Source organism: Astyanax mexicanus, chromosome 3 (genome assembly GCF_023375975.1).
Source record: "Astyanax mexicanus isolate ESR-SI-001 chromosome 3, AstMex3_surface, whole genome shotgun sequence".
Lineage (NCBI taxonomy): Eukaryota > Metazoa > Chordata > Actinopteri > Characiformes > Acestrorhamphidae > Astyanax > Astyanax mexicanus.
In genome coordinates, this window is record NC_064410.1 from 57,440,720 (window position 1) to 57,468,693 (window position 27,974).

The 27,974-nt window shown below is 38.2% G+C and overlaps 1 protein-coding gene across 1 annotated transcript; it reads left to right on the top strand.

The window, feature by feature from the left end:
- The first annotated feature begins 11,239 nt into the window (after positions 1-11,239).
- Positions 11,240-18,260, top strand: si:dkey-43p13.5 (paired mesoderm homeobox protein 2). The gene is made up of 3 exons (XM_022683373.2): positions 11,240-11,772; positions 14,042-14,199; positions 17,471-18,260. The coding sequence occupies exons 1-3, from the start codon at positions 11,541-11,543 to the stop codon at positions 17,867-17,869; spliced, it is 789 nt and encodes a 262-aa protein (XP_022539094.2). The 5' UTR covers positions 11,240-11,540; the 3' UTR covers positions 17,870-18,260.
- The last annotated feature ends 9,714 nt before the right edge of the window (positions 18,261-27,974 follow it).

Sequence of the window (27,974 nt, forward strand, 5' to 3'; positions counted from 1 at the left end):
ATGAGATACTGCCCACACTGCCAAAAGTACCAACTGGTCTTATATAATATTGTAATTTTCTGAGACACAGATTTTTAGGTTTTCATTGGCTGTAACAGGGTTTCCATGTGTCCTTAAAAAGTCTTAAATTTTCTCAAATTAAGGTGAGCATAGAGCTAGCTAACATTAGCTGCAAGCTAGCTAACCGTTCTGGGGAGAGAACTAAGGTTAGCATAGAGCTAGTTTACATTAGCGGAGAGCTAGACAACATTACCAGGGAAAGAACTAAGGTTAGCAGAGTTAACATCAGAGGTGAGCTAGCTAACGTTACTGGGAGAGAACTAAGGTTAGCATAGAGCTAGCTAACATTATCAGGGAGAGAACTAAGGTTAGTAGTGGGCTAGCTAACATGCTAACACGTCCTTCATCACAATGGAACAAAATTGATAATGAAAATTGCTAACAAATGGGAAACGTTTCAAGTTTAAAATTTCAATACAATAAACTATTTTTTATTTAAGATGTTATGACTACATTTTTGGGCCTTAAATTATAATTATTAAGGTCTCAAAAAGGTTTTAATAAAAAAAATGTATTACTTTTGTCAGTGTCTCATGTCCTGCTGGAAAATGAAATCTGTGTCTCCATAAAAGTTGTCAGTAGCAGAGAGAAGCATGAAGTGCTGTAAGATTTTGTGGGAAAACAAAACTGCACTGACTTAAGACTTGATAATAAAACACAGTGGATTAAAAAGCATTACATTAGACTTTTAAAATAGAGCAAGAACCCTGTGTGAGCCATAATCATCACCAAAAAAAAAAAATAACGCTTAATAAAGATCATTCCGTGTGTAATACAACTAATATAAAAAATTAATTTCACATTTTGAACTGAAATACTGAAATAAACTAGCTTTTCAATGATATTCAATTTTTTTTTTTTTTTGAGATGCACCTGTATTTTTTCTTAGGGACAGTGTCACTACAGAAAATCTACGTATGCTATTCCGCTATTCCAATCACACTCTACACTCAGTCTTGATTAGGCTAGGAGTTCTTGCCTGATTTCAGAAGTGTCTGGATGGCACATGAACAGCTAAACAGCAGCTGCTATACTGGGCACCACAGGCCCTGCAGATGAAAAGCAGAGTGTCAGTGGATCATCACAGTGCTCAGTAACACTCCCTCTTCTCCAGGTCCAGAAGACCTGTCACTCAGCTCCGTTCCGCCCCAGTGCCGGCCGGGCTATGGGAGAGTGGCGTCTGTGGAAGAGCGCAGGCACTGAAGGCATATCTGAGGCAGGCTGATGAAACGCTGCCACTTAAAGGGCTGCTGAAACAGAGACGTACGCGTTACATGACACCTTACAGGTGCAATTAGCGCTGATCAAGCTCATCATCTGCCTCGCGGACGATAGAGAAGAATGATGACACCATCACCGGCGCTGTTCACTTCAGCTATTCCAGCTGTCACAACGCAGCAGTGAGGAGAACAATTAACAGCACTGCTCTGATTCAGGAATTCCCATCCCAATACACACGTACGTCATGGAGCTCCTGAAGGAACTGATGCACAGTAAGATCTTGGTTGATCACGGTTGGTTCAGGAAAGAGCTGAAATAAAGACGTCAAGGAATCAATGAACAATGAATTAAGGTTCCAATGTGAAGACTGGTTTGGATAGTAGTTGGCCTGGAGCCATACCATTTCTCTACAGCACCCTGTAGCACATTTACCCACAGATGTTGCAGCCCGGCCTGTAGATCCTGCTCTACAGGTGGTCTTATAAATACTCTATTCTGATAAATCTGGAAAATGTGCAGGCCAAAGGGAGTGTTGTAATCTGGTGGAGGCATTCCTGCACTGCAAAAAAACTAAATTAAACTAAAAAATTCTGATTTAAGGCAATAAATCTTATTTTCTTCTCTGGTAAGACTTCTTGTCTTACTAAGCTTCGTGTGTACGTGTTAGAAATAATTACGTCAATCAGTCTTACCTAGAATTCTTACCATTGCTTTTTTTGAAGAAATCTAACTAAGAACAAATTGCTTACCCCATTGGCAGATTTTTTGTTTTTTGCTTAATATAAGCATATATGTCCAAACTGCTCGAGGTCTAGTGTGAAGTTTCCACCAATCAGTGATGGTTTGGAGAGACATGTCATCTGCTGGTGTTGATCCACTGTGTTTTATTATCTAGTCTAAAGTCAGTGCAGTTTTGTTTTCCCACAAAATCTTACAGCACTTCATGCATCTATATAATATGAGTTTTACATTTTAAACTGAATTACTGAAATAAAGTAACCTTTCATTTATATGATTGTTTTTTTTTTGGGATGCAACTGTATCTCTGCGCTTTTAGTGTCCGTCATATTTGTATCGCTACTAAGGGTTTGGGGCAGGGTGGCACTCTAAAACAAATGCAGGATTAAAGTGTTCACCACAAGATCTCCATACTGGAACCATTATATTTGTCCCATAGCCCCCTAGCAGTACCACTGTGACCCCCAGGTACAAAACCCCAGGTTCATTGAAAGCTATGATGATAAAATTCTTCAATTGTTAGCTCATTTTGAGCCCTGTTGTGGTTTGAAACACAGTAATGAATGGAAGGTAAGCACTATATGTGGGGCTTATACCTCTTTTTTGTGTTTTCTGGGGCCCATTAGACTCACTGGAAAAAGGAATAAAGGGGTCTGAAGATTCTCGTACCTAAAAGCCGAACAGAACCCTGATCTGTCCCTCTGCTAATGGGCAAACCCCTACTTAAGCAGAAGAGCGAAGTGACATGAGGGGAGATTTTACCTGTGTCTCCTTCACCTTTGGGAGGGTCAGAGATGTGCCGCTACCTGCCCGCCGCACACCTGTCGGCTCTGTCTTCTCCTCAACGGCACCTCCGTCTTAGATCATCTCCTCGTCCTCCACGCATGAGTGGGTGCCTGGCTAGCGTGGAAAGGGAAGAGAAAGGAAAAAAACCTCCGCCGACTCTCGCCTTCCTCTCCCCCTCCGCTGCTTTGAAGTGTAAAGTGTGATTGCTTTTGGATCGCGAACGCTTTCCTTGAAGGATTTGACATGAAAAGCGGCCCGGGCTCTCGAGTTTAGCCCAGTGCCAGTGATCCAGGACTAAACCAATCAGCCCGCTGACTGGGAAGATACAATTACCACAGAGAGAGTGAAGGAGTGAAGAAACGGGGAATCCACAGACGCTCTCCTGAGCCAAAGCTCAATGCCCACATTGTGTTCGAGTCCATTTAATGTCGGCAGTAATTGACGAAAGCAATCGGGTGTTAATGGATGACTTACGTGTCGTTACAGTGTCTTCTTCTTTAAGCAAAACCTGTAGCATGGAGATCAGTATCATCAGTGCTATCAGTCGAGAAGAAGCTGCTGGTGTAAACAGACAAAGACCAAAGTGTTGCTGGTCATGCTGGTCCACCAACCTGGCCCCAGTGGTTATTCTAAAGTCTGTTGGGGCCCAAGGCAAAAATCCTCCACTATTATAGGTGCGAATCTTTAGGCACCTTATGAATAGATTAGATTAGATTTTGATTCACAATGCGATTATAATTTTTTTTGCTAGAATGATTCATATATAGATAATATCTAAGTAATGTGAATGTCATAATGACGTAACCAGATTTAAGAAAGGGCGCATTTCCTTGGAGGCTGACTGAATGTTATTGAGAAACTAATAAATACAATTTCACAATTGCATCATAACTTAAACTTGATATGGTTTACGCATATAAAACACAAAGTCATCCTGCATCAGTAAAATGTTTATTTCCTTTTTACAAGACTGGAATTCACTGTATATAACACTAAAGCATTAATAAGCAGCAGGTTTTAAATGTATCTAACTGATGATAATCACAGCAGCCCTGTAACAGATCAAGAGTGGAAAATGCACCTTTACCTCAGAGTTTCTTGTTGTAGTGTGCATACAAATTGAATAAAAAAAAATCGTGAGCACGAATTGCGAATCGTTCACTTAAATTAAAGAAAAAGTGAGCACAAACTGCTATATCGTTCACTCTATTTAATTTTTTTTATTCACTGCCCCTCCAAGGCTCTGTTGTATTGTTTAAGTAGTTTATTGCAAAATGTACTGAAAGTAAAAGTACAGTACTGTGTTATTAGTGTACTTATTACAGAAATCAGTGCAAAGTTAGTAGTGCTAAAGGCAGAACGGGAGCAGCGAGATCTACTTATAAGATCAGCTAAGATCTCTTGATTCAGTCAATGATGAGCAGCTTCATCAAACCTGATGAAAACAGTGGTGCTGAACATCTACCACTCTGACTTTAGTGATAATGTGGGTTTGGAATGAGTCCTAATATTTTTATAACTGTAACCAGTAACGGTGCAGCACTTAATCAATATTTGTTGGAGTAACCCTGGTTTTAATCACAGTTTTCATGCATCTTGGCATCATGTTTTCCTCCACCAGTCTTACACACTGCTTTTGGATAACTTTATGCCTTTACTCCTGGTGCAAAAATTCAAGTGATTACCCCTCTTCCTCTTGATTTTATTTTAGAGTTTTTCAATTTTGTAAAATCAAAGAAACTCTTTTTTTTCAGAGCTGTATGTCTAAAATCTTTCCAAAAATAAATAAAAAAAACCAGCATCAGTGAGAAGACGCTACTAATGTACTAGTGTAAACTGAGAAAGAGCAAAGGTCTGGATCTGAAGTCACCTGACCTGTTCTAATGCTGTTTTCCAATGATAGATCATTACTCTTCACTTTACGCTTGTACTTGCACTTTGAATTCACTTGAGCTCGGCCTTATCTTTTCCTGCAACATTCAGGCACAGTTTCCCATGACTCAACCGTGGCTCATCATCTGGTTTTGTGCCTGTAGAGGCGTTTTGTTTGCTTAAATGTCACTCTGGCGGATGAGTATTAATGGTATTATGCATTACTAACGCTGTGTGTCATCTCTGTCCTGTGCTGGCACAGCTGACCTGGAATCTGATAGCTCCTGAGCTTTGTGTGAGAGAGAAAAAAAACATCATTTTAAAAATAATATAGCCTAATGGCTTCTGCATTTTTTAATGCTCTGAGATGCTGTTCAGCAGTTTGGGAGAGTATTTTAGGAATAAACCGGTGTTTTGTTTGCTTTAGATTAGCAGAGGAGGGCTGGTTTTCGGGGCTCTTTGGTGTCGCTCGCGGCGGATTAGCCCTTTCCTCTTTGAGTCTTAGCCTCGGCGTTTAAGCCCGCCTGTAACAGTCGGCCGATAATGCATGAATCATTTCCTAGCGCCGCAGAAAGCAATTAGCCCTTCTAAATTATGATCCGGCTTCACAAATAGATCAATCAAGAGAATCCATGCCACACTAAGACACAGCCGCAAGCTCATTCGAGATGGTTAATGGTGCCACGAATGAAAGAGCATAACAAATAGTGTGCCACGTTTATTGTTTGCCGCTGTCGCCGACCCATTTAGGCAGCCTATTTACAATCTTATATTTCAATGATTTGCTTTAATTGTGATTTTGTAGGAAAACAATTGAGATTAGTGTGTTAGCATGAGGGGAATTTATATAAGCGTGTCTCGGTTCTCCTCCTGCATCGCCTAGCAACTCGTACCCTGCTTTAAAGCTGCAGTTAAATCAGACGTGAAGCTTTGATGGTGCTTAAAACCGTCTGAGGAAAGTGGAGAGGAAAGGCCCTCTTCCTATGTTGGGTTGAGATGCTCTTTGCTATCTTACACCCCGTCAACAGTCTATTTTCACGCCTTGCGTCTGTGCCGTAAAATAGCTTTGGAATAAATAGTTTAGGAATAAATAAATCTACACTGATGGTTTGGTGTAGTGGTCTGGAAATGAGGTGTGTTCAGGTAATTTCTGCCGTGTTTCTGTATTATTTTGGCGATGAAAAAAACAGGAGCTCCACTGACTGATTAAAACCCTGACAACACTCAACAGTCAGTCATCAGAGTCCATTTCTATAGGTGAGCTGCAAACCCGACTTTTAACTCAACAATAAACAGAATAAAGAATAAAATAACATTGCTGTTCCCTTAAATGAGCTGCTGGTGTATCTTCACAGGTCAATATCCTCTGCTGAGACAGTTTATTATACACTGATTGGTTTATTTTATGTTACGCCCCGAAAACACACAAACACACCATGATTAAGATGATTAAGAGAATTCGTACATGCCTTTTGCATGTTTTTGTGCCACGCAAGATGCATTTTTTTGTGCCCTCACAATACCAAAGACAGAATTTTAGAATGGATGATATGGAGCATATTTCAACCCTGCAGATAAATAGCTTGTAAACAGAGTCTTTTTAATAAACTTATTCTGTACTTCTAAAATTATTAATGCCTCATTTTAAAGGTCAGAGCTCTCCAGATTCTACCAATGAGGTGTGGAGCTACTCTTAGCCTGAATAACAGTGTAAAAAGTGACTTATCTGCAGGGGCAAAATCATCTATTGCATATCTATATCATCCATTTTAAAGCATGTTTGGACTAACTAAAAAAATACTGGGTCTCGGAAAGTTGTGGGAGAACGGAGGTGGGTATTTAACAAAGGTTAGTACTCTTTATCATGTTTAACTACACCCAAAGTCAATTTTACACTGGAGTTCTCCTTTAAAATAGATGAATCTGTGTGTAATACAGTGCAGGCCAAATGTTTGGACACACGACTATTTTCATGACTATTTACATTGTAGATTCTCACTGAAAACATCAAAACTATGAATGATCACATGGAGTTTAATGTACCTAACAAAAAAAAGGTGAAATAACAAAAAAAAAAAAACATTTATATTCTAGTTTCTTCAAAACAGCCCCCATTTGCTCTGATTACTGCTTTGCACACTCTTGGCATCATTCTCTCAATGAGCTTCAAGAGTTGGTCACCTGAAATGGTTTTCTAACAGTCTTGAAGGAAGGAGTTCCCAGAGGTGTTTATTAGCACTTGTTGCTCCTTTGCCTTCTTCACTCTGTGCTCCAGCTCACCCCAAACCATCTGGATTGGGTTCAGGTCTGGTGACTGTGGAGGACAGCTCATTTTTTGTTAAATACATAAAACTCCACATGTGTTCATTCATAGTTTTGATGCCTTCAGTGAGAATCTACAATGTAAATAGTCATGAAAATAAAGAAAATGCATTGAAAAAGAGAAGGCGTGTCCAAACTTTTGGCCTGTACTGTATATCTATATAATATATAAGGTATATCTAGAAATATTTATATGTAGCGAGTCCTGTTATTAACTTGGCGCAGCAGCTGAAGCGAGTGTGGAGGGAGTGTGGATGATATTTAGTGTTTGGACAGGTGTTTGAAGAGAAATGTCTTGTCCTTCTTGCTCCTTCGTGACTCAGTGTGTTCAGCTCTTCTCAGGGATGATCAAAGCCCCGGTGGTTAGCGGCAGCGCCGGTGACAGCTCTGCGTGATCTGATCAGCCGCCAGGGCGCGCAGGGGTGACTACAAGGTAATACGCTTTCAGTGGATTAATTGACGCACCTGGGTTTGGTTTCCAGACAGCCGAACATGCCGCACTCATCGCCTGTCCATCAACGCCTGCCAGGCAGCTGCATCAAATGGATTGCTGTCCTCTTTGAATGGTGCCCAGATGTACAGGCAGATGTTTGAGAGGGTTTCCTGTTTTCACAAGCTTCCAAATTGTTATTGATCCTTTTATAATGATGGAGGGTGAGATTGGGATGAAGTGATGAATGTGAAAGAAATACGCTGATAAATTAATTTATGGTTTTTATGTTTATATCTGCAGCCAATGTTACAAGGCAGCTCGTTCCAGGATTATTAAGTTATTCAAATTATAAAAAAAATGTGTGGGGGACAAATGTTTAAAAGCTCTCATTCTATCAGCTTTTAAATTCATTTTAAACTGTCTAGATGTGGTCTGAATGCCATATAAGCTAATTTTATTTTTTATGGAAAAATAAAGGTGCCCAGGTGATCCTGTATAACGCTGCTTTAGTCCCGTAGAGGAGTGGACATGGGGAAGAAACTATAGGATTTCGGCTCTTGCTCATGAATATTCATACATGCAAACATATCGCCTCTGATTGGCTAACAGCACTGCAAGTGAGCGAGATGGACAACAGTTAAAAACGTTTTAAAATAAAGACATTTTTACTCTAATAACACTCTTTCCAATGTCATATGTTACTGTACAACGTGTGTAATGCCCTGCTTTGTGCAGTTCAGCCACTGACCTATAGTCTTAGAGTCTCTGTGAAATGCAAAATCCACCGGAGATCCTATGTAAACCTACAGTTACTCACACACAGAGGTGGGAAGTTCAGGTCCAGAAGACTGTGCTGGAGTGGCCAGCATGGTCATTGGATCTGAACCCTATTTAGCTGTTGTGGGAAGAGCTCGACCATATGGTGCAGAGAAAGACTGCATTAAGCCAATCCATGTTGCGGGAGATGCTACAGAAGGGTGTCTGCATGTCCTGTTTATTTGCTTTATTTCACAATTTTAAGTGTGTTTCCATTGAAAACAAGAAAATTAATTGTATCAGTTAAGATTAATGAGTCCACCTCAGAAGAAGACATGCAAGCTCAAGCCATGACAATACCTTCACTGTGTTGTCACCTATCAGTTGTTTTAGGGTCTTTCTTTACATCACTCACAATGTCTAAGTCATCAACTGCTATGGTTTTCCTTGATCTACCTGTTTCACACCTTTTACCTAGTACACCAGTGATGACCTTCTTCTTCAGGACATTCCAAATGGTTTTACTGGCTATGACCAATTTTTTATTTCCATCTTCTCTCAGCTTCTTAGCAATTGCTTGTTTTTCACCCATAGACAGCTCTCTAATTTGGTTAATCTCTCAAGTTGGTGACTCCTCCAACTATAACTAAAACTATAAACCCAAATCTGAAATGTGCCTATAAGTTACATGTTCCCATACTTTTGCTCAGAAGAAAAAAAGTGATATCTTCTATTTCAGTCTGTGTAAGTGGAAGGAAGGCTAATTCAGTTTGAGTGTTGGCTGAGAAAGTTCTCATCTTTCAAAGGACAGAGCGATCAGTGACCCGCGGCCATCGTCGGTGAACTCTGTCCTGAGCTGATCTCTGAAACAATGGCTGCTGTTTGGACAGGTGATCATCTCCTCATTGTGGAGACGGGCTCGTGTGAGATAACCCACTCAGACGCTTCCTGGATCAAAGGCGTCAGCTTTAATCATTTTCATCTGGTGACAGAATTCCCAGCTGCTCTGACACATTCTGCATTTCAGCCGCAACCGGCTCTGTAAATTTCATTTTTGAGTCACATTTGATTATAGAAACTCATCAACACCTTCCCAATGGACGGGCCGCGCTGTTTTTTTTCTCCGCGCCGGACGTGCGGAGGAGCAAATGAGCGTGATGCAAACAGCCATATGCCGTAAATGGGCTAGTAAATGAATGTCAATTATGTGGGCCAATTAGTGGGATGTGTTTACTGTGAAAACAGAGGCTGTTTGTTTGTGCTCTCGCTGAAGATTTGATCTAAATCTCTGTGTGGATTGGGGGGTGCTTACTGAAAAGCTTCTCAGCTGTGAACCCCTGATCCTGTCTCTCTGATTTAATATCCGTGTTTTACCAGAATGTGCTTTTCTAGAACTAAGCCTCACAAACGACTGCGGAAACGACGGCTCCCTGTCCGACAATCCAGGCAGCGACTGCGTACACCCATCAAGCATAACATTATGACCACCTCCATGTTTGTAGTCCACTGGATTTTTTTTCCATCTTCTCTCAGCTTCTCAGAAATTGCTTGTTTTTCACCCAAAGACAGCTCTCTGTTTTTCATGCTGGTTACTCCTCTAACTAGAACTACGTACTGTATATCTAAAACCATATTTTTTGGTTCATCATATATTCTTTGTAGTTCTATAATATAATTACTCCTGTTATAGTCTGTACATTCATAGCCTCTATATACCTATACATAGCTACAACACATTCAACAGTTTACTGTACATTTGTAATATACATATTTAGTTATCTTCTGTTAAGCACTTCTGGATGGATGCAAACTGCGTTTCGTTGCTCTGTACTTGTGACATGTGCAATGACAATAATGTTGAATTCTATTCTATTCTATATTTTATTATTGTCCTACTATTACCCTTTTGTCCTGTTCCTTAATACTCAGGACCCCACAGGAGAGAAAACCACCACAGAGCAGCTTCTACTTAACTAACGGGGAACATTAAAAGAATGATCTATCCATCCATCCATCCATCCATCCATCCATCTATCCATCTATCCATCTATCTATCTATCTATCTATCTATCTATCTAAATAATTATAGAGCTACAGTACACAGTGCCCTTATAATATAATCAGTAATTATAGTGTGTAGAAACAGGGAGGTGGTCATAATGTTATGCCCAGAGGTGGAAAAAGTACCTTTACTTTGCTAAAATTCTACTCAAGTAAAAGTAAAAGTACCCATCTAAAAATCTACTCGAGTAAAAGTAAAAAATTACTAAAAAAAAAAAGTTAACCGTATTTTGATAGCAGCTTTAACTGGTATTACCATTACATCCCCGCCAAAATTCAGACAATTTTTTTTCCACAGCATTTTATTTTTTTACTCAGTAATAAAATGGAGTTTTCCAGTGTAGTGAAGTAAATTACTTGTGTCAAAATGTAGTTGAGTAAAAGTAAAATTACCTATTTTAAAAACTACTTAAAAAATTACAAATTACTCATAAAATCTACTCAATTACAGTAATGTGAGTAAATGTAATTCATTACTTTCCACCTCTGGTTATGCCTGATCAGTGAACGTGCCTGTAAAAGTGTTGGCGTCTCAGGAACAGCACTTATTATTATTTCTTTTCCCAGCTTCTTCTTCTTCTTTTCTCGTTCAACTCGGCTGCATTGTGTCTGGTTTGTCACATTAATAGAGAGTACAGAAGCAGAACCAGTGCCTGAACTTGCCTGAGGAGCCCAGCAGAACAAACAAGGCCTCCTGAAATGGGAGCGTAGGAACGGTGTTCCCCCTCTCTTATCAGGCCGGGGTGGAACATGAAGGAATTAGGTGTCACGGTGGAGCACTGATGAAGAGCGATGCTCTCGGAGTCGGCTTTTAACTCAAGCGTGGGGTGAATTCCTGCCCTGGCTGTGATTGGACGCTTTTGGCTTTTAAACCCGGCCCTGTTCCAGGGGGATTAGTGGTCACAGGTGGGTCATGTGACCAGAGGAGTGGGTGGGGGCGGTATGAAAGTGGGCGGTAAGAAATCACACCTGACTCAGGTAACTTAGAGCTTGGAGAACAACTATACTGGAGATGAACGACTATAACAGATCAGGCAGATCTTCTAGATCTTCATCATCATCCAACCGAACTTAGACCTGCTTATAGCCACCAGAATGAAGGTTTTCCACTGATTGGATGAAGACCTGCATTGTGCATTAGATTAGATCAGATTATCAGATCTGATAATCCTAGATCCTAGACTGATGATCCAGGTCCAGACGTCTACAGCTCTGGATCATCATCTGAGAATCTAAAGATCTGAGGATCTAAGGAATTAAATATCTTCTCCAGAAGGAGGACATCTCCACCATGTTCGGCCCAGGGCAGCTCCTCTCCTCTCTGGGCGCCGGCATCCTCCACTCCCCAGCAGCTCACTTCTTCCCAGCGTTTCCCAGCAGACTGGCTCCTCCTCAGCTCCTGATCCCAACTCCACTGCTCAGCTACGAGCTCCTGCGCTCCTACCTGCACCCCGAGCCCTGCAAACAGGCCCTGCTGCTGGCGACACAGGCGGCGGGCATGGTCCACCTCTCTGAGAGCATCGGTAAGAGCTGTGTATTTACCCTTTACTGTTCATGCATCAGTTGTTTTACCAGTGTCTAACAGTGTTTAACAGTGGATCAACACCAGCAGATGACATGTCTCTCCAAACCATCACTGACCATCAGTAAATTTTACATTTCATTTGTAAATCAAGGGAGCAGAGTCTGGAGGAAGAGTGGAGAGACACACAGTCCAAACTGCTTGAGGTCTAGTGTGAAGTTTCCACCAATCAGTGATGGTTTGGAGAGACATGTCATCTGCTGGTGTTGATCCACTGTGTTTTATTATCAAATCTAAAGTCAGTGCAGTTTTGTTTTCCCACAAAATCTTACAGCACATGCTTCTTCCCTCTGCTACTGACAACTTTTATAGAGATGAAAATTTCATTTTCCAGCAGGACTTGGCACACTGCCCACACTGCCAAAAGTACTAATTGGTCTTTTATAATATTCTAATTTTCTGAGGCACTGATTTGTGTGTTTTCATTGGCTGTAAGCCATAATCATCAACAATAAAAGAAATAAACGCTTAAAATAGATCACTCTGTGTGTAACACAGCTAAAGTTTTTAAGACTTTTTAAAATAATTAAATATTATAAAATAATATTGTAAAATAATGTGTAATTTAAAATGATATTAAAATAATAAAAGGTACAATAATAAAAAAAAATACAAAATGATGTAATAAGAAATACAATAAAGTCAACAACACATATATATATATATATATATATATATATATATATATATATATATATATATATATATATATATATATATATATAATGTTTAAGGGAATACATAAATAAGGAAATAAAGTCATCAGTTACAAGTCTCGTTTGTTTGTTTGCAGAAAATTTAAGATTAATCAAATATAATATAATACCCAATTAAAAATGACTTAACCAGGGTCAATTAATAATTAGTTGTTAATTAGATGTTCTGTTGTAAGACCTATTAATGAATGTTCCTTCATCGTAAGGTGTTACTCGTAAATTAAATACTTTCGTTAAAGAAAAAAATATATATATATATTATTAATAATAATAATAATAATAATAATTGTTTGGCAACTATTTGATAATTCAAACTCTAAAGGGTAAATAAATGCAAAAATATCTCAAATGTTTTTTTTTTTATTCATTATAATACTACAGTGGTATGAAAATTACTGATTATCAGGCTGTATATATATGATTAAATAGTTATTTAATAAATTTATTGGATTTAAACAGGTTTGGTTTTCAGATTTTACAAAAAATAATTAATTTATTAAATGCGAATGTAATAACTGTGAATTACAGAGTTATATAGAAACCTCACATGCAGCTTTAATTAAAAGTTATCAAAGTTCCATATATTTTCTTGTAAAGTTTCTGTTTTGGAAATACATGTTTTTAGTTGCTGGTCACCCAGGCAAAAGTATTCTCTACTAGTGTATTTTAAAAAAAAATAATATTATTGAAAAGTTACTTTATTTCAGTAATTTAGTAGAAAAATATAAAACTCATATATTAGAGGGATCTTTTTAAGCGTTTTAAGAATTTTTTTTTTATGATTATGGCTTGAAAACCCAAAAATCAGTGTCTCAGAAAAAAAATAATTCTCAAAACAGAATTTTAAAGAATATTATATAAGAACAATTGGTATTTTTGGCAGTGTGGGTTTGGTGCCAAGTCCTGCTGGAAAATGAAATCCTCATCTCCATAAAAGTTGTCAGTAGCAGAGGGAAGCATGAAGTGCTGTAAACGTTTGTGGGAAAACAAAACTGCACTGACTTTAGACTTGATAATAAAACACAGTGGATCAACACCAGCAGATGACATGTCTCTCCAAACCAGGATTATTATGATTGTAGAGCATCCAATTTATTAATCTCGCACAAAAACATATAAGCCCTATATTGGTCAAAATCTAAGCATGCCGGCCTTTATGAGCCGGCCTAAGAATAATTTTTTCTAAAGCCAGTGAAGCTCTAAAGCGCAGCGTTTAGCATTGTTTATTTAGGCAATAGATTTTTAATAATGTACACGGATTTGACTGTATGAGGGGTAATTTGAGGACTGTGGTCTGGCTCTGATATTGCCCACCCTCTGCATTTTAATGGGACTCGGAGTGTTTACACAGGACCGCCTAACAGCTCGTAACTAACAATCAATTACGCGCCTCTGCTGAGGAGAGTTTAATGAAGGCCGCCGCTAATTAGCCAATCTAGCGCCGTTAGTTGCCCGTCAGCGTTTGTCTAATTGGCCGCTGTGATGCGCTTCCAGATGAACCGCGGCCAGTGAAGCAGCGGCGGGCCCGGGCCAACTACAGCAGCTGGCAGCTGGAGGAGCTGGAGAAGGCCTTCGAGAGCACACACTACCCCGACGTCTTCATGCGGGAGGCCCTGGCCCTCCGACTGGACCTGATTGAGGCCAGGGTGCAGGTATAACCTCCAGAACTTGGATCAGTAAACCACTAAAACCTTTAAGATGCTGGCTGGTGCAGAGAGCCACTGGTTTCATCCTGCAGTACTAATTTACAAGCTAATTTACATGCTAAGCTAAACTGGTCTGAATCTGAATCGCCTTTATTGTCATTATAATTTGCATTACAATGAAATTGGATTTGCTTCTCCAAAATGCCTTTGTTGTATAAATTAAAAAAAAAAAAAAATTAAATTAAAAGCAACAAATTTAAAATAAACAGAATTAAATGTAATAAAAACAAGATATACACTGTACAATCTATCTACAAAATATTGCACTTCAAATATATTACACACGTTATATTACTCCTGGGGTTTAAAATTGTACGTTTTTGTTTGCCATTGTTTTTTTATTGTTCAGTGCAGTGATGGCTCTTGGGAAAAAACTGTCCCTGAGCCTACTTGTCCGAATTTTATGTGACCTGTACCGCCGGCCTGAGGGTAGCAGGTCAAACAAATAGTTGCTGGGGTGGGATGTATCCTTGGTGATACTGTCAGCTCTGCTAATGTAACGTGAGGTGGCAATATCCTCAAGGCTAACAGCTAACAATTTTTGGTTAGTGGAACGTTTTGTCTGAACGTTCAATATGTCAAGTTTTCTGATATCCTTTTATTCATTTAACATTTTAAAACCATTGTTACTTTTATTAAGAGATGTATGGTAATGAAGTAGAACTACTTTACTACTTTACTTAAGTACTACGGGTCACTTTTGTCCTGCAAGACAACACAAGGGTTAAGAGTCACAGATCATTTATCATCAAAATATATAAAATAATATCTCAATTGAATCGTACTCTTAGCTTACCGTGCAAACAATGGGAAGAAGATTTATCATTAACTCCTTATGCCCATTTCTGGGTTCAGGTGTGTAATAATAAATCACAACATGATCAGAAACACTAATTTACAACTCATCCAGTATAAATTTATCCACCGAGTACACTACACCACACACACAATGTATAAAATGGGATTCACAAACTCACCAATTTGTACACACTGCAATCAAAACACAGTCGATAATTATATCCACACAATGTGGCACTGCACACCCGTTAACCAGTTCTGGAAAGAAGTCATCACCCTCCTATCTCAGGCCCTCACCATCCAAATCCACCCAACACCATCACTCTGCCTATTAGGAGACACATTAACCACTAACACAACACCAGACAACAATAGAATAATCTTAATGTCACTGGTCAAGAAAATCATCCTCATGAACTGGAAAACAAAAAATAACATTAACATCAAATACTGGAAAACTCTAATAACAGACTATCTCCCTCTAGACACTCACTCAGAACTCACCAAAACCCCGGATTCAGACCCAGTTTGGATACAAGGAATTCAAACATTACAGAAAATCACATAATAATCCAACACAAGATAAACAAAATAAACCATAGCAAAATCATTAGTTAAAATTGCACATAATTTCATGATTCTGTTTTCTGTTTAGCTATATCCTGGTATATATGTATATATATATATATATATATATATATATATATATATATATATATATATATATAGGTATGTGTCTGTACCACTTTAAAATAAGACTACCTTTATAAATGATTTATAAATGTTTTACAATTAGTTTATTAATGGCTGCTAATTAGGTTGTAAATGCTTTAAAAAACATTAATAATCAGTTATAACACATACGTAGAAGTGCAACAATATAGATGGCTGTGTAATATAGTTCACTATTTGGCAACAACAGGTCAGTGTTGTCCTTTCTACATATGTGTTATAACTGATTATTAATGATTTTAAGGCATTTACAACCTAATTAATAACCATTAATAAATTAGTTGTAAACCATTTATAAACTCTTTATAAAGGTAGTCTTATTTTAAAGTGGTACCTATGTGTCTTTTTTTTTATATATTTATTTTTCTCTCTCTCTTTGTTTCTTTGTTTTGTTCAGTTTTTTTTCCCTATCCCATTCTACCCCCTTCTACATCTCACTCCCTCCAACACTGAACCCCCAACTGTCTATGCTTATATATATATATATATATATCAGTGGCGATTGCTCTAAGACTGCAAGGGAAGCTCAGCTTCCCCTAAAATGTAAAAAAATAAGTGATTAAATATATACTGTTCATGTGTACATGTCACTGATTAAATATGCGCTACAACGCACTGAACTTAGTTCAGAATCAGCTTCTTATCACTGGTAACGCCGCAGCTTTCCTCTCACTCATTCCCGCAGCTTCACAGTGCTGCTTTAAACAGTGCACAGACTTCAATAGCGGAGCAAAGCATGCAGCGCAACGAGACGAGTCATTGGATAAATGCTGGGCTTTGTCCCGCCCGTCGGACGCTCAGCGTCTCTGGGGGTCTATGGAGCAGAGGGCTGGCCTCGGCCGGCTCGGACTCTCAGCTTCTGCATTATGATTGAATGATCTGTCTGAGGCGGAGTCCCTTTTTGATTGACAGTGAAATGAGCGAATCAGCGATCTTTTAGTGTACAAATCCATGATAGGAGCATTTTCGTTCTGTTCTGAGTTGAACCGGAGACTTTCCTAATCCTTATAGCGGCATTTTCTTTATTAAAAACGACAAGGGTGGGGAAAAGTAACAGGTATTTTCAGCTGTTCTGGTGTGATAAACTGAGCTGGCTGACTAAAAGTGCTGTAACAAATAAAATGTACTGATGGCCATTCCTCTTGATGAAACTATCTCAGGACATAAATGAACAGGGGCCAGTAGTAAGTATTGTGTTATTATTAAAAATAATTTTAATAATTTAAATTAATAAAGGGATTAATAAAGGAAATTAAAACTGTCCAAAAAGGAAATAAATTTACCTGCATTTTTTCCTTTACCAACTTTAAAGATTTTGCGTAATGTTTTTTATTTTACTGATCATTTTATGTTTATTCGTGTCATAGTGTCTTTTTTATGTAATTGTTCAGTGTAAAGAATGGGTACCTTTTTGTTGTGTAGTGAAAACTTGAAAATAATGCCTTTTGTTTACAAAAAAAAAAAAAAACATCTCAGGGAGAGTAAATTGAGCTTCCCCTCCTTGAAAGGCCAGCATATATATATATATATATATATATATATATATATATATATATATATATTAAACAAATAAATGAATAAATAATAAAGTATTAACAGTCCTCCGAAGAAGGGGGGTTGGTGGAGGGCAAAAAAAAAAAAAGAGTCACAGATCATAAGGGGTTAAATTCTTTGTGTTTGTTGGCAGGTATGGTTCCAGAATCGCAGGGCGAAGATGCGCAGGCAGATGAAGCTGCAGGGCCAGACTGGAGAGCTGTGTTCTGGCAGGGAGGCTGAGTCCAGGCAGCCGGTGTCGTCCAGCAGGGGCCCGGAGAAGGACAGCATCCAGGTTTCATGCTGGGACAGGAAGCAGGAGAAGAGCAGCCCCTCGTGGCCGAAGCCGCCCCCATCCGCCGTGAGCAGCGGCCCCGCGCCCCTGTCCGAGCGCCCCAGCCCGGAGGACTTCCGCTCCTGCAGCATCGCCGAGCTGAGGGCCAAGGCCAGGGACTACGAGGCCGAGATCCACAGCGGCGTGGCCAAGGCCAGCAGGGAGCATCTCACAGCACACACCCCACAGGTGTTCTCCGCGGACACCGACAGCGACTGATGAAGAGCTGCCAGCTGCGGAAACGTCTGAATTCCTCCAATACCCTCTTATTTATTATCACCTCATTATCACATCGTGCGGATGTTCACTCACGGGGATTAAATAATGCCAGGGTGAGACTCAAAACAAGAACACACGCCTGTAAATCACCGGCTCTCATTAACTCCCAACATCCCTGATCCAACTGTAGCTACTGACACTTATGATTTTATTACGACTTTCATCAGTAAATGTGGATATTCTCTGTGTTATTTTTGTCAGTATTTAATGATAGCGTCTTCCTGTTGTGCTTTAATGATGTTTGACATGTTAGTAAGGTAAAAACCTGAGCTGTCACCAATGATGATCAAAGAAATATACCAATTATATGTGAGCAATCATAAAATAATAACAATTGAGTATTCAGAAATCTCAAAATTGGACAGAGTTGTCTATAAAAGTCCACTGTTTTATTGTGGACAGGGGTCCAAAATTAGCCAAAAAAACAACGTATTTAGCAAGCTGTATGTCCCCCATCACTAGTGATGCAACAACACAAGGAGGATGAAGACTAAGACTAGCACATGCCTCCTCCGATACCTGTGAAGTCAGCCACCGCCTCTTTTTTTTTTTTAAACTGCTGATGATGCAGCTTTACCGAGTAGCATCACAGCGCTAACGCTCGGAGGAAAGTGCAGCGACTCGGTTCTGATACATTAGCTCACAGACGCAGCCTTGTGCTGATCCATATCACCCTAGGAGTGATGAAGGGGAAAGAGCACCATCTACTGTACCCACCCAGACAGAGCAAGGCCAATTGTGCTCTCTCAGGGCTCCGGCAGCTGATGGCAAGCTGCATGACCGGGATTCGAACCAGCGATCTCCCGATTGTAGTGGCAGTGCCTTAGTCTGCTGGATCACTTGGAGCCAAAATATGGGGATACATATGGATGAGGTTATGGATTAACTATTTGAGGTTTAAATAAGACAGACCTTTCCCAAATCCTTTCAAACCTCGTTCTAATGATCTGCAGCAGATATACTCAATCAGATGTACCTCATTCTAATGCTAGTAATACATGTGGGTGTTTCTTAAAGTTTTCCTCACAAGAAAGTTCCTGTTCTATTCATTACATTTAATAAATTATGCCTAAAAGACAATTATTCAGTACAAGTCAAAAGTTTGCCTTTTTTTTCCCTACATAGTAAATGAATGCTAAAGTGATCCAGACTATAAAGGAACACATAAGGAATCATGTAGTAACTTAAAAATGTAAAAAAAAACACACACTAACCACACTAAATACTTAGTATTTAGTACTCTTATCTGGAGAGCTGTTAACTTACAGTTTCTGAGGCTGGTAACTCTGATGAGAGCCAGTTTCATCATAACGGTTTTGATGGTCTTTGCGTTGACTGCACTTAAGGATACATTCATTACTTACAGTAATGAATACTTCAGAAAAAAATACTTCATTACTTACAGTATTTCTTCTTTACTTAGTTGAGTAGTTCTTGCTTCTCATAAAATGGATTAGAACATTACTCAAAAAGAAGGAAAGAAATTCCAGTAATTAACTCTTGATGAGTTCAGCACAGCTGTTAACTGAAAGCCTGAATTCCAGTTGACTCTACCTCATTAAGCTGGATGAGAAAATCCAGCTAAGATGTGTTGAGTTGTCTCTATCTAAGTGAGAGGTGCCTAATTTAACGAATCTAAAATATAAAACATATTCTGGTTCTTTTAACACTTGTTTTTCTTTATAGTTGGATGACTTTAGTATTAATCTACATTGCAGAACGTTTTAAAATAATGAACAAACTCTGAATGTAAGATGTGTCCAAACGTTTGACCCTAAATAACTAACTTACACACAATTTCTATTAGGGGTGTGAATCGCAGGGCATCATACTATACGATTCAATATTATCACGATACATTGCCAATGATATTGATGATATCATGATATAATTATTCTGTGATGCTCTATATATCACAGGATGATTCTCTATGATACTTTACAGCAGGGGTGTCCAAACTTTTCTTGTTGGGGGCCAGAAGGAGAAATATATTTGAAGTCACGGGCAACAGACTCTGTAATAAAACAAATAATGAAATATACCACTTTAAATAATACTTTTTTCCTGATTATTTAATTTACACACCATTTTACTTGACTTACTATCTTTATCTTTGACAGTGTTGTGTAAACTAAATTTTTTTACAATAGATGTTTAATTTCATGATGTCTCTTAATATTAAACTGCTTAATTATGGCAACTTTTAGACTCTTTTACCTGTTACCTCCGCTTTTAGACTCTTTGGCCCGTTTTTCTGCGCTAGAAATGCGCACCCTCTCCGCTTTTAGACTCTTTGGCCCGTTTTTCTGCGCTAGAAATGCGCACCCTCTCCGCTTTTAGACTCTTTGGCCCGTTTTTCTGCGCTAGAAATGCGCACCCTCTCCGCTTTTAGACTCTTTGGCCCGTTTTTCTGCGCTAGAAATGCGCACTCTCACCGCTTTTAGACTCTTTGGCCCGTTTTTCTGCGCTAGAAATGCGCACCCTCTCCGCTTTTAGACTCTTTGGCCCGTTTTTCTGCGCTAGAAATGCGCACCCTCTCCACTTTTAGACTCTTTTGCCCGTTTCTGACACCTAGCGTTCAAACTTTGAATCTCATATTATAAAAACCTGCTTAACAGCTGGCCAACTTTCATTCTATTTCTAAAATACCTTGCGGGCCGCTCCAAAAAAGGAAACGGGCCGCAAATGGCCCGCGGGCCGTAGTTTAGACACCCCTGCTCTACAGCATCTGTGTTACTAAAGGATAACACGGATAAAATACTCTTAAATAAGTAAATAGCGGGTATTATGGATTTATTGGGTGACAGTTTTACATAATTTAGCAACGAATATCCTTCACCGCAGGATTATTAGCCCTATTCATTGGATTATAAATAATGAAGCGGCAACTTTAGTAAGTTAGATAGTCAATAATGTATCGCTAATCAAAAAATCATATGATATATCGCGGTATTGATACTATGTTCCTCCAGATCGGTTGGCTGCTGGCTGTGTTGTTTTGGGGAAACCCTATCAGAGCTAATAAAAGACGACGGTTAAAAGCTTTATTTGCAGAGGAAAAAGCGGTGAGCTCATCGATGGCCGCACCTTCCGTCAGCTATCCTGTTACACTGACACAGGATGTCTGCAAGCTGCCACAAGCTCCTGCTGAACACAATGGAGTCGGCTGAGAAATGACCGGCCTCTCTGACAGAGGGGTGAACGACCAGAGTTACACTCACAAAAACACTTGTCATGTTTTTCCTTCCCCTTTCAGACACTTGTTTGGTTTATGCTACCGTGTGTTTGAGTCTTTCTGCTGGATTAAGGGAGTTTGGACCACAGTCAAAAGCAAACTTAACCCTTTCAGACCCTGCATCCATTACAATGGACATTACTGGGTGGCATGGTGGCTTAGTGGTTAGCACATTTGCCTCCCAGTGCTGGGGTCTTGGGTTCAAGTCCCTAATTGGGGTTAAGTTTCCATGTTCTCCCTGTGTCTGCATGGGTTTCCTCTGGGGACACTAGAGGAAGTTAAAAAACATTAAGATCAGGTAAATTGGATAGTCTAAATTGCCCCCCAAAAAAATTAAATACTCTTAATTGATCTGGTATGTGTGTGATGGTTGTTTCCGGTTAAGAGTAGCATCATAGTTTATTAAATCAGACTATACAACATTTTTCACACGTGCTACAGTATATATATATTTTTTTTCTGACCAAATTGCTCCCCTTGTGAAAAAGAAGTGTACTTAAATTATGCTGAAATAGGTCTCTACTTAAGTTATGTTATTTTAACCAATATTAACCAATATTTGTACTTAATTACTACTTACTTGTCATAAAAATGATATATATTTGCACCAAATTCATACTGAGTATACTAGCCGTATGTTATTTTCGTCACTTTTTAAAATAATTTAAGTATATTTGTGTGAGCTGTCCGACTGAACATTAAAAATCTATTAAAAATGTAATTAAAATATAGATTTAACATCACATTCATTTTGAGGAGTGTATAAAAACTGGGGAAAACAAAAGTAATTTATCTCATTGCTACAAGTTTTTTTTTTTTCTTTTACCGACACTAAAGTAACTAAAGTAAACTTTTTTAGGTATAAATTTAACATTTTAGGTATAAAGTTCATTATCATAGTTTTAATGATTGAAAATGATTGATTTGTAGCAAATTTGACTGAAGTAGAGTTTTATTGCAGAAATATCGACTCCTTTAGACTCGTTTAGTAAAAGTATAGTTTTATCATAAAAAGCAGTTTCATAAAATAATACTAAGCATATTTTTATTAAGTACATCACCAGTATAAAATCAGCACAGCCAAATAAAGTATACTTTTTCAAAGTAGACTAAAATACAGATTAATAGGTAAAAATGTAAGTATAAATAGAAAAAGTATACTTGAATTATTGTGCATATAGTTCAAGTACACTATTATTATATTTAAAAAACACAACTTTTTTTTTTTACAAGGGTCCAGACCAGGAAACACTAAAAGCATCCTAAATGACTGCAATCAGAGAAAGACACAATTCTGTTCTAGTTATTAAAGGAGAACTCCGGGATGTAAAATTGACTTTTGTTGTAGTAAAACATGATAAAAAGTACTTACCTTTGATGAATAGCCCACCTCTGTTCTCCCACAGCGTTCAGAGATCCAGAAGTTTTAACAGTTTGTCCAAACACCCTTCAGACTGGGTGACACAGGGCCTAATTTGCTCTGATAAATCGCTTTTTCTACTGTTATTTAGCTCAAAGTAGATCCACACCTCCTTGCTAGAATCCGGAGAGCCCTGACATTTAAAATGAGGCATTAATAACTTTAAAAAAGTGCACAAGAAGCTTATTAAAAACTTCAGTTTACTTTCCACAACATGAGCTTCAGCTCAGAGTGCTGCCATCATTGTACTGATAATGACATAGACATATATATACATAGACTCCGCATAGCCTGACTCCTGTCACCGACTGCTAAGCTAGGCCGTTTCTATGTGTATATATGTCTATGACATTATCAGTACAATGATGGCGGCGCACAGAGCTGAAGCTAGTGGCACAGGATGTACACAGTGATTTTTAATAAGCTTCTTTTTATCATGTTTTACTACACCAAAAGTCCATTTCACACCAAAATTCTCCTTTAAGTTGTGTGGTTTGTTGTTTTGTTCCAGTCCACTAAAAGTATTAGCATCGTTTCTGAGCTGCAGAGCCTCCGGTGGGGTCTTCACCATCCAACCCCCAGCTGTTCCATATCAAATGAATTTTAGAGCCTCTCTGCAGGAGAATTTCCTGTGGGATCAGCAGAACTCCTGCAGTTCGGGGCTCGATTGGCCTTAATTCTAAATGTCGTCGCTGTCCTATGAAAAACACTTATCTCCATTTTTGTTGATTTTTTGAGTTTACTACATAATTTGAACAGACAAACTGTCTCTTACACTGTGCCAAAATTTATTGATGAATGGATAAATAGAAACTCTTCAAAATGACCTGAAATAAACTCTTTTTACATTGACTTTCATTGAAAGTTTACATGTTTTTTTCTCTCTCCTGTAAAGTTGCTGTTTTGGAGATAAGCGTTTTTCATTGGACAGCGACGATATGAGCCACAGTACAGCACTAATCTAATACTATTGATCTGTACTTTGTGGAATACACATTTAGAGACTCAGATTAAATAATGCCAGTGATAAAGTTAATTTACTGTATAAATATCACTGTGTATACTGTGTCACTCTACTACTACTGTAAAACAAAAACAGTGCAATATAAAACTTCTATGGTGCTGAAGGGCTGTGATGTGAGGGCGCCCCCTTCTGGTCTTGGTTGGATCTGCAGAGGCATTGTGAATTTATTTTGACCATGCATTAATTTATTCACTTTTGCAATTAAATAAATAAAAATCACAATGATCATTTAAACACCAGTTTGAGACTCTGATTTTGCTATTTATAGGTATATGTTTGAGTAAAATTAACATTGTTGTTTTTTTCTATAAACTACAGAAAACATTTCTCCCAAATTCCAAACAGAAATATTGTCATTTAGAGCATTTATTTGCATAAAGTGAAAAATGGCTGTAATAACCGAAAAAAAGATGCAGAGCTTTCAGACCTCAAATAATACAAAGAAAACAACAAGTTCATATTCATAAAGTTTTAAGAGTTCAGAAATCAATATTTGGTGGAATAACCCTGGTTGGTTTTTAATCACAGTTTTCATGCATCTTGGCATCATGTTCTCCTCCACCAGTCTTACACACTGCTTTTGGATAACTTTATGCTGCTTTACTCCTGGTGCAAAAATTCAAGCAGTTTAGTTTGGTTTGATGGTTTGTGATCATCCATCTTCCTCTTGATTATATTCCAGAGGTTTTCAATTTAATAAAATCAAAGAAACTCAACATTTCTAAGTGCTCTCTTATTTTTTTCTGAGTTGTATATCAATTATATTTGAGCAATAATAACATACTAACAATAAAATAAAACAAATAAAACAAAAGACAACAACACAAAAAACCCTCCCTTTTTTATTAAAAATATCTGGATATACTGTATATGGATGTGGCCTGTTTGAGCTTTAAATAAAATACTCATCCAAAATCCGTTCAAAGTGTTTTCTAATCATCTGCACCTCAGTCTAATCCTGGTAGTAAATGTGGGGGTATCCTAAAGTTTTCTTTATAATTTTCAGCCTAATCACTTTTATTTTTACTCTTTGTTTCCTGTCCTTTATGTGTTCATCCTTTATAGCAAGCTGCACAATAACAGGATGGACAATTTCAGCAAAAATTGCCATTTGATGGAAACATGGTTGATCTAGAGCTGCAGAATCTTCTTGTTTTGTTTCAAAGATACATTTACATCTTTAAGCTAAGCATAGAAAGAATATGAACAAATAAGAACAAAATACTTCCCACTAAAATAAAAACAGCATTAACTGTTAGCATATTTTTTTTATGTTTTTGAGTTTTGAGTTTTATGTATGGTCCTCTAATAGAGGTGTATCTAAAAAAATAATACTGTAAAGTAACTTTATTTCAGTAATTCAGTTAAAAAATGTAAAACTCATATATTATCTAGATGTATTAAACACAGAGTGATCTATTTTAAGTGTTGTTTTTTTTTTTTCTTTTATTGTTGATGATTATTGTGGCTTACAGCCAATAAAAACCCAAAAATCAGTGTCTCATAAAATAAGAGTATTATATAAGTAAGACCAATTGGTACTTTTGGCAGTGTGGGCAGTGTGCCAAGTCCTGCTGGAAAATGAAATCTGCATGTCCATTAAAGTTGTCAGCAGAGGGAAGCATGAAGTGCTGTAAGATTTTGTGGGAAAACAAAACTGCACTGACTTTAGACTTGATAATAAAACACAGTGGATCAACACCAGCAGATGACATGTCTCTTTATCCAAACCATCACTGATCATCAGTAAATTTCTCCATAGAAAACAGTGGGAGGTTTAATTTTTAACAGTGACAGAATGTTTACCAGGGTGTTTCAACTTTGACATGCCACTCTACACATAATGGAATGTAATATTTTTATGGCTTGTTATTTAATAAGTTAGAAGTTAGCCGAGCAGCTATCCAACTGCAGTAATGAGCAGAAGAGCCGTTCAGGCTAATTTGCTCATTTCCAGACTTCACGTTCTGAAACACTGATAATTCTCCGAGCTGAAATGTTGACCGTATTCTCTCATGTTTAATGTCTGTCCTGCAGCGTGTCGTTTTCATGCTTCAGCTTTTTAATTGCCTACAAGCGCTGTTCAAAATGTCCAGCGTCTTCAGTAAATAAAGAAGCAATTATCCCTCACTTTCACATCGTTTCCTACTTCAGCACGACACACAGTCACTCTGCTTATGTTCATAATGAGGAGAGAAATGCAGAATAAACTTGCAGTGCTGTTTTTCTGTGTGTACGGGTAAACAGGTAAACACAGCTCTCTGATTTGTTGAGTTGTCATGTGGGAGTGTATAACCAGCACAGGCTGCATTTCTTTTCTCAGTGAGTATCACAGGCCTTACCAATATAGAGTATAAAAACATGTATTGTGTAGATTCTATAGTTTGTATTTTTTCAGTCTATAATTTATTTAACAGCATGGTGCTGACGTCTTGTTTTCTCCATCCAAAAAAGTAAAATTTATGTGGGCAGAGTTTAAATAAATAAGTATTTATTTATTTGGGGTAGCACTGAAATATTCGACTCTGTCAAAAACTCCAACAATAAACATCATTGAATTTTAAATGAGTTAACCCTTGTGTTGTCTTGCGGGTCAAAAGTGACACACTACCTTGTTTAGCTGTAGAAAAAATAAAACTATCTTAAACTAGCATTGTTTTTACCTTGGAACTCTCCCATGGAGACCATTTTCACCCAGTCTCTTTCTTATTATTGAATCATTAACACTGATCTTAACTGAGGCGAGTGATACCTGCAGTTCTTTAAATGTTGTTCTGGGTTCTTTTGTGACCTCCTGGATGAGTTGTTCATGCCCTTTTGGAGTAATTTTGGTCGACCGGTCACTCCTGGGAAGGTTCCCCAGTGTTCCATGTTTTCTCCATTAGTGAATAATAGTGAATCACTGTGGTTCTCTGGAGTCCCAAAGCTTTAGAAATTATTTTGTAATATTTTCCACACTGATAGATGATAAATGACTTAGTTTTCTCAACTGTTCTTGAATTTCTTCGAATTGACAATTTGAAGGAGTTGGGCAGTATTTATTGGGTTTATTTGGGTTAGCACTGAAATATTCAACTCTGTCAAATAACTCCAACAACATCATTGAAATCTAAATGAGTTAACCCGTGTGTTGTCTTGCGGGTCAAAAGTGACCGACCACCTTGTTTAGCTGTAGAAAAAATATAACTATCTTAAACTAGCAGTGTTTTTACCTTGGAACTCTCCCATGGAGACCATTTTCACCCAGTCTCTTTCTTATTATTGAGTCATTAACACTGATCTTAACTGAGGCGAGTGAGACCCGCAGTTCTTTAAATGTTGTTCTGGGTTCTTTAGGGACCTCCTGGATGAGTTGTTCATGCCCTTTTGGAGTCATTTCGGTTGGCCGGTCACTCCTGGGAAGGTTCACCAGTGTTCCATGTTTTCTTCATTAGTGAATAATAGTGAATCACTGTGGTTCTCTGGAGTCCCAAAGCTTTAGAAATGATTTTGTAACCTTTTCCAGACTGATAGATGATCAATGTTCTTGAATTTGTTCTTGAACTCTCTCTATTACACACAGCATCAAACATCATAAGGATGACTCCAGGGCCAACAGTGTATTCAGATGCCCACATCCAGCACATTTCATCCCATCCACCTTTCTCCTGTTCATCACACCAACCATCCAAAACAAATTTGGAGGATTAAAAATTTAATTAGGCTGTTTTTTTGGGGGGCTTTAGTAGGACGGGTCATTTTTGACACAAGTGGAGTAAACAGAATGTTAAGATCGTACAAAGGTTTAGATTACACTGTGAGAGTGAAAAATTTTCTCCAGTTTTCTCCTGTTTTTGCTGTGTAAAGCTCTGAACAGGATTGAATCTTCGCTTTATGTTCCTCGATGCAGCCGCACTGTCCGATAGACAGCTTATATAGGTCACAGCAACAAGCACTCTTTGTTTTCTGACAGCGGCCTAAAACGAGTATCAGTGCAGGCCTATGCAAATTAGGCTCTGTTGATGCCTCCGTTCATTTTCATTATGAACAAAGATGAAGTGTTCATTAATGCATTCAGATCGAACATCAGTCAAACAAAAGACTATAAATATTCACCAGACGCTCAGGAGGAGCTCTACTGTAGGTCTTTATGCTCTGGTGGACGTGGTCTGTTGCGTTTGGCCTGAAATGAGAAAGCAGTGATGATCTCAGGGACTCTAGATCTACTTTCATCATATATTTAACAGTAGCTTTGCCAGACTGCTGAATGAGCTCTTTTGAAATTGATCAAAAGTCCCACAAAATATACAGTGGTGAAAAAAAAGTTTTTGCCCTTCAACAGTATTCACTTTTTTTTTTTGTCAAACTGATATTTTTCAGATTATCA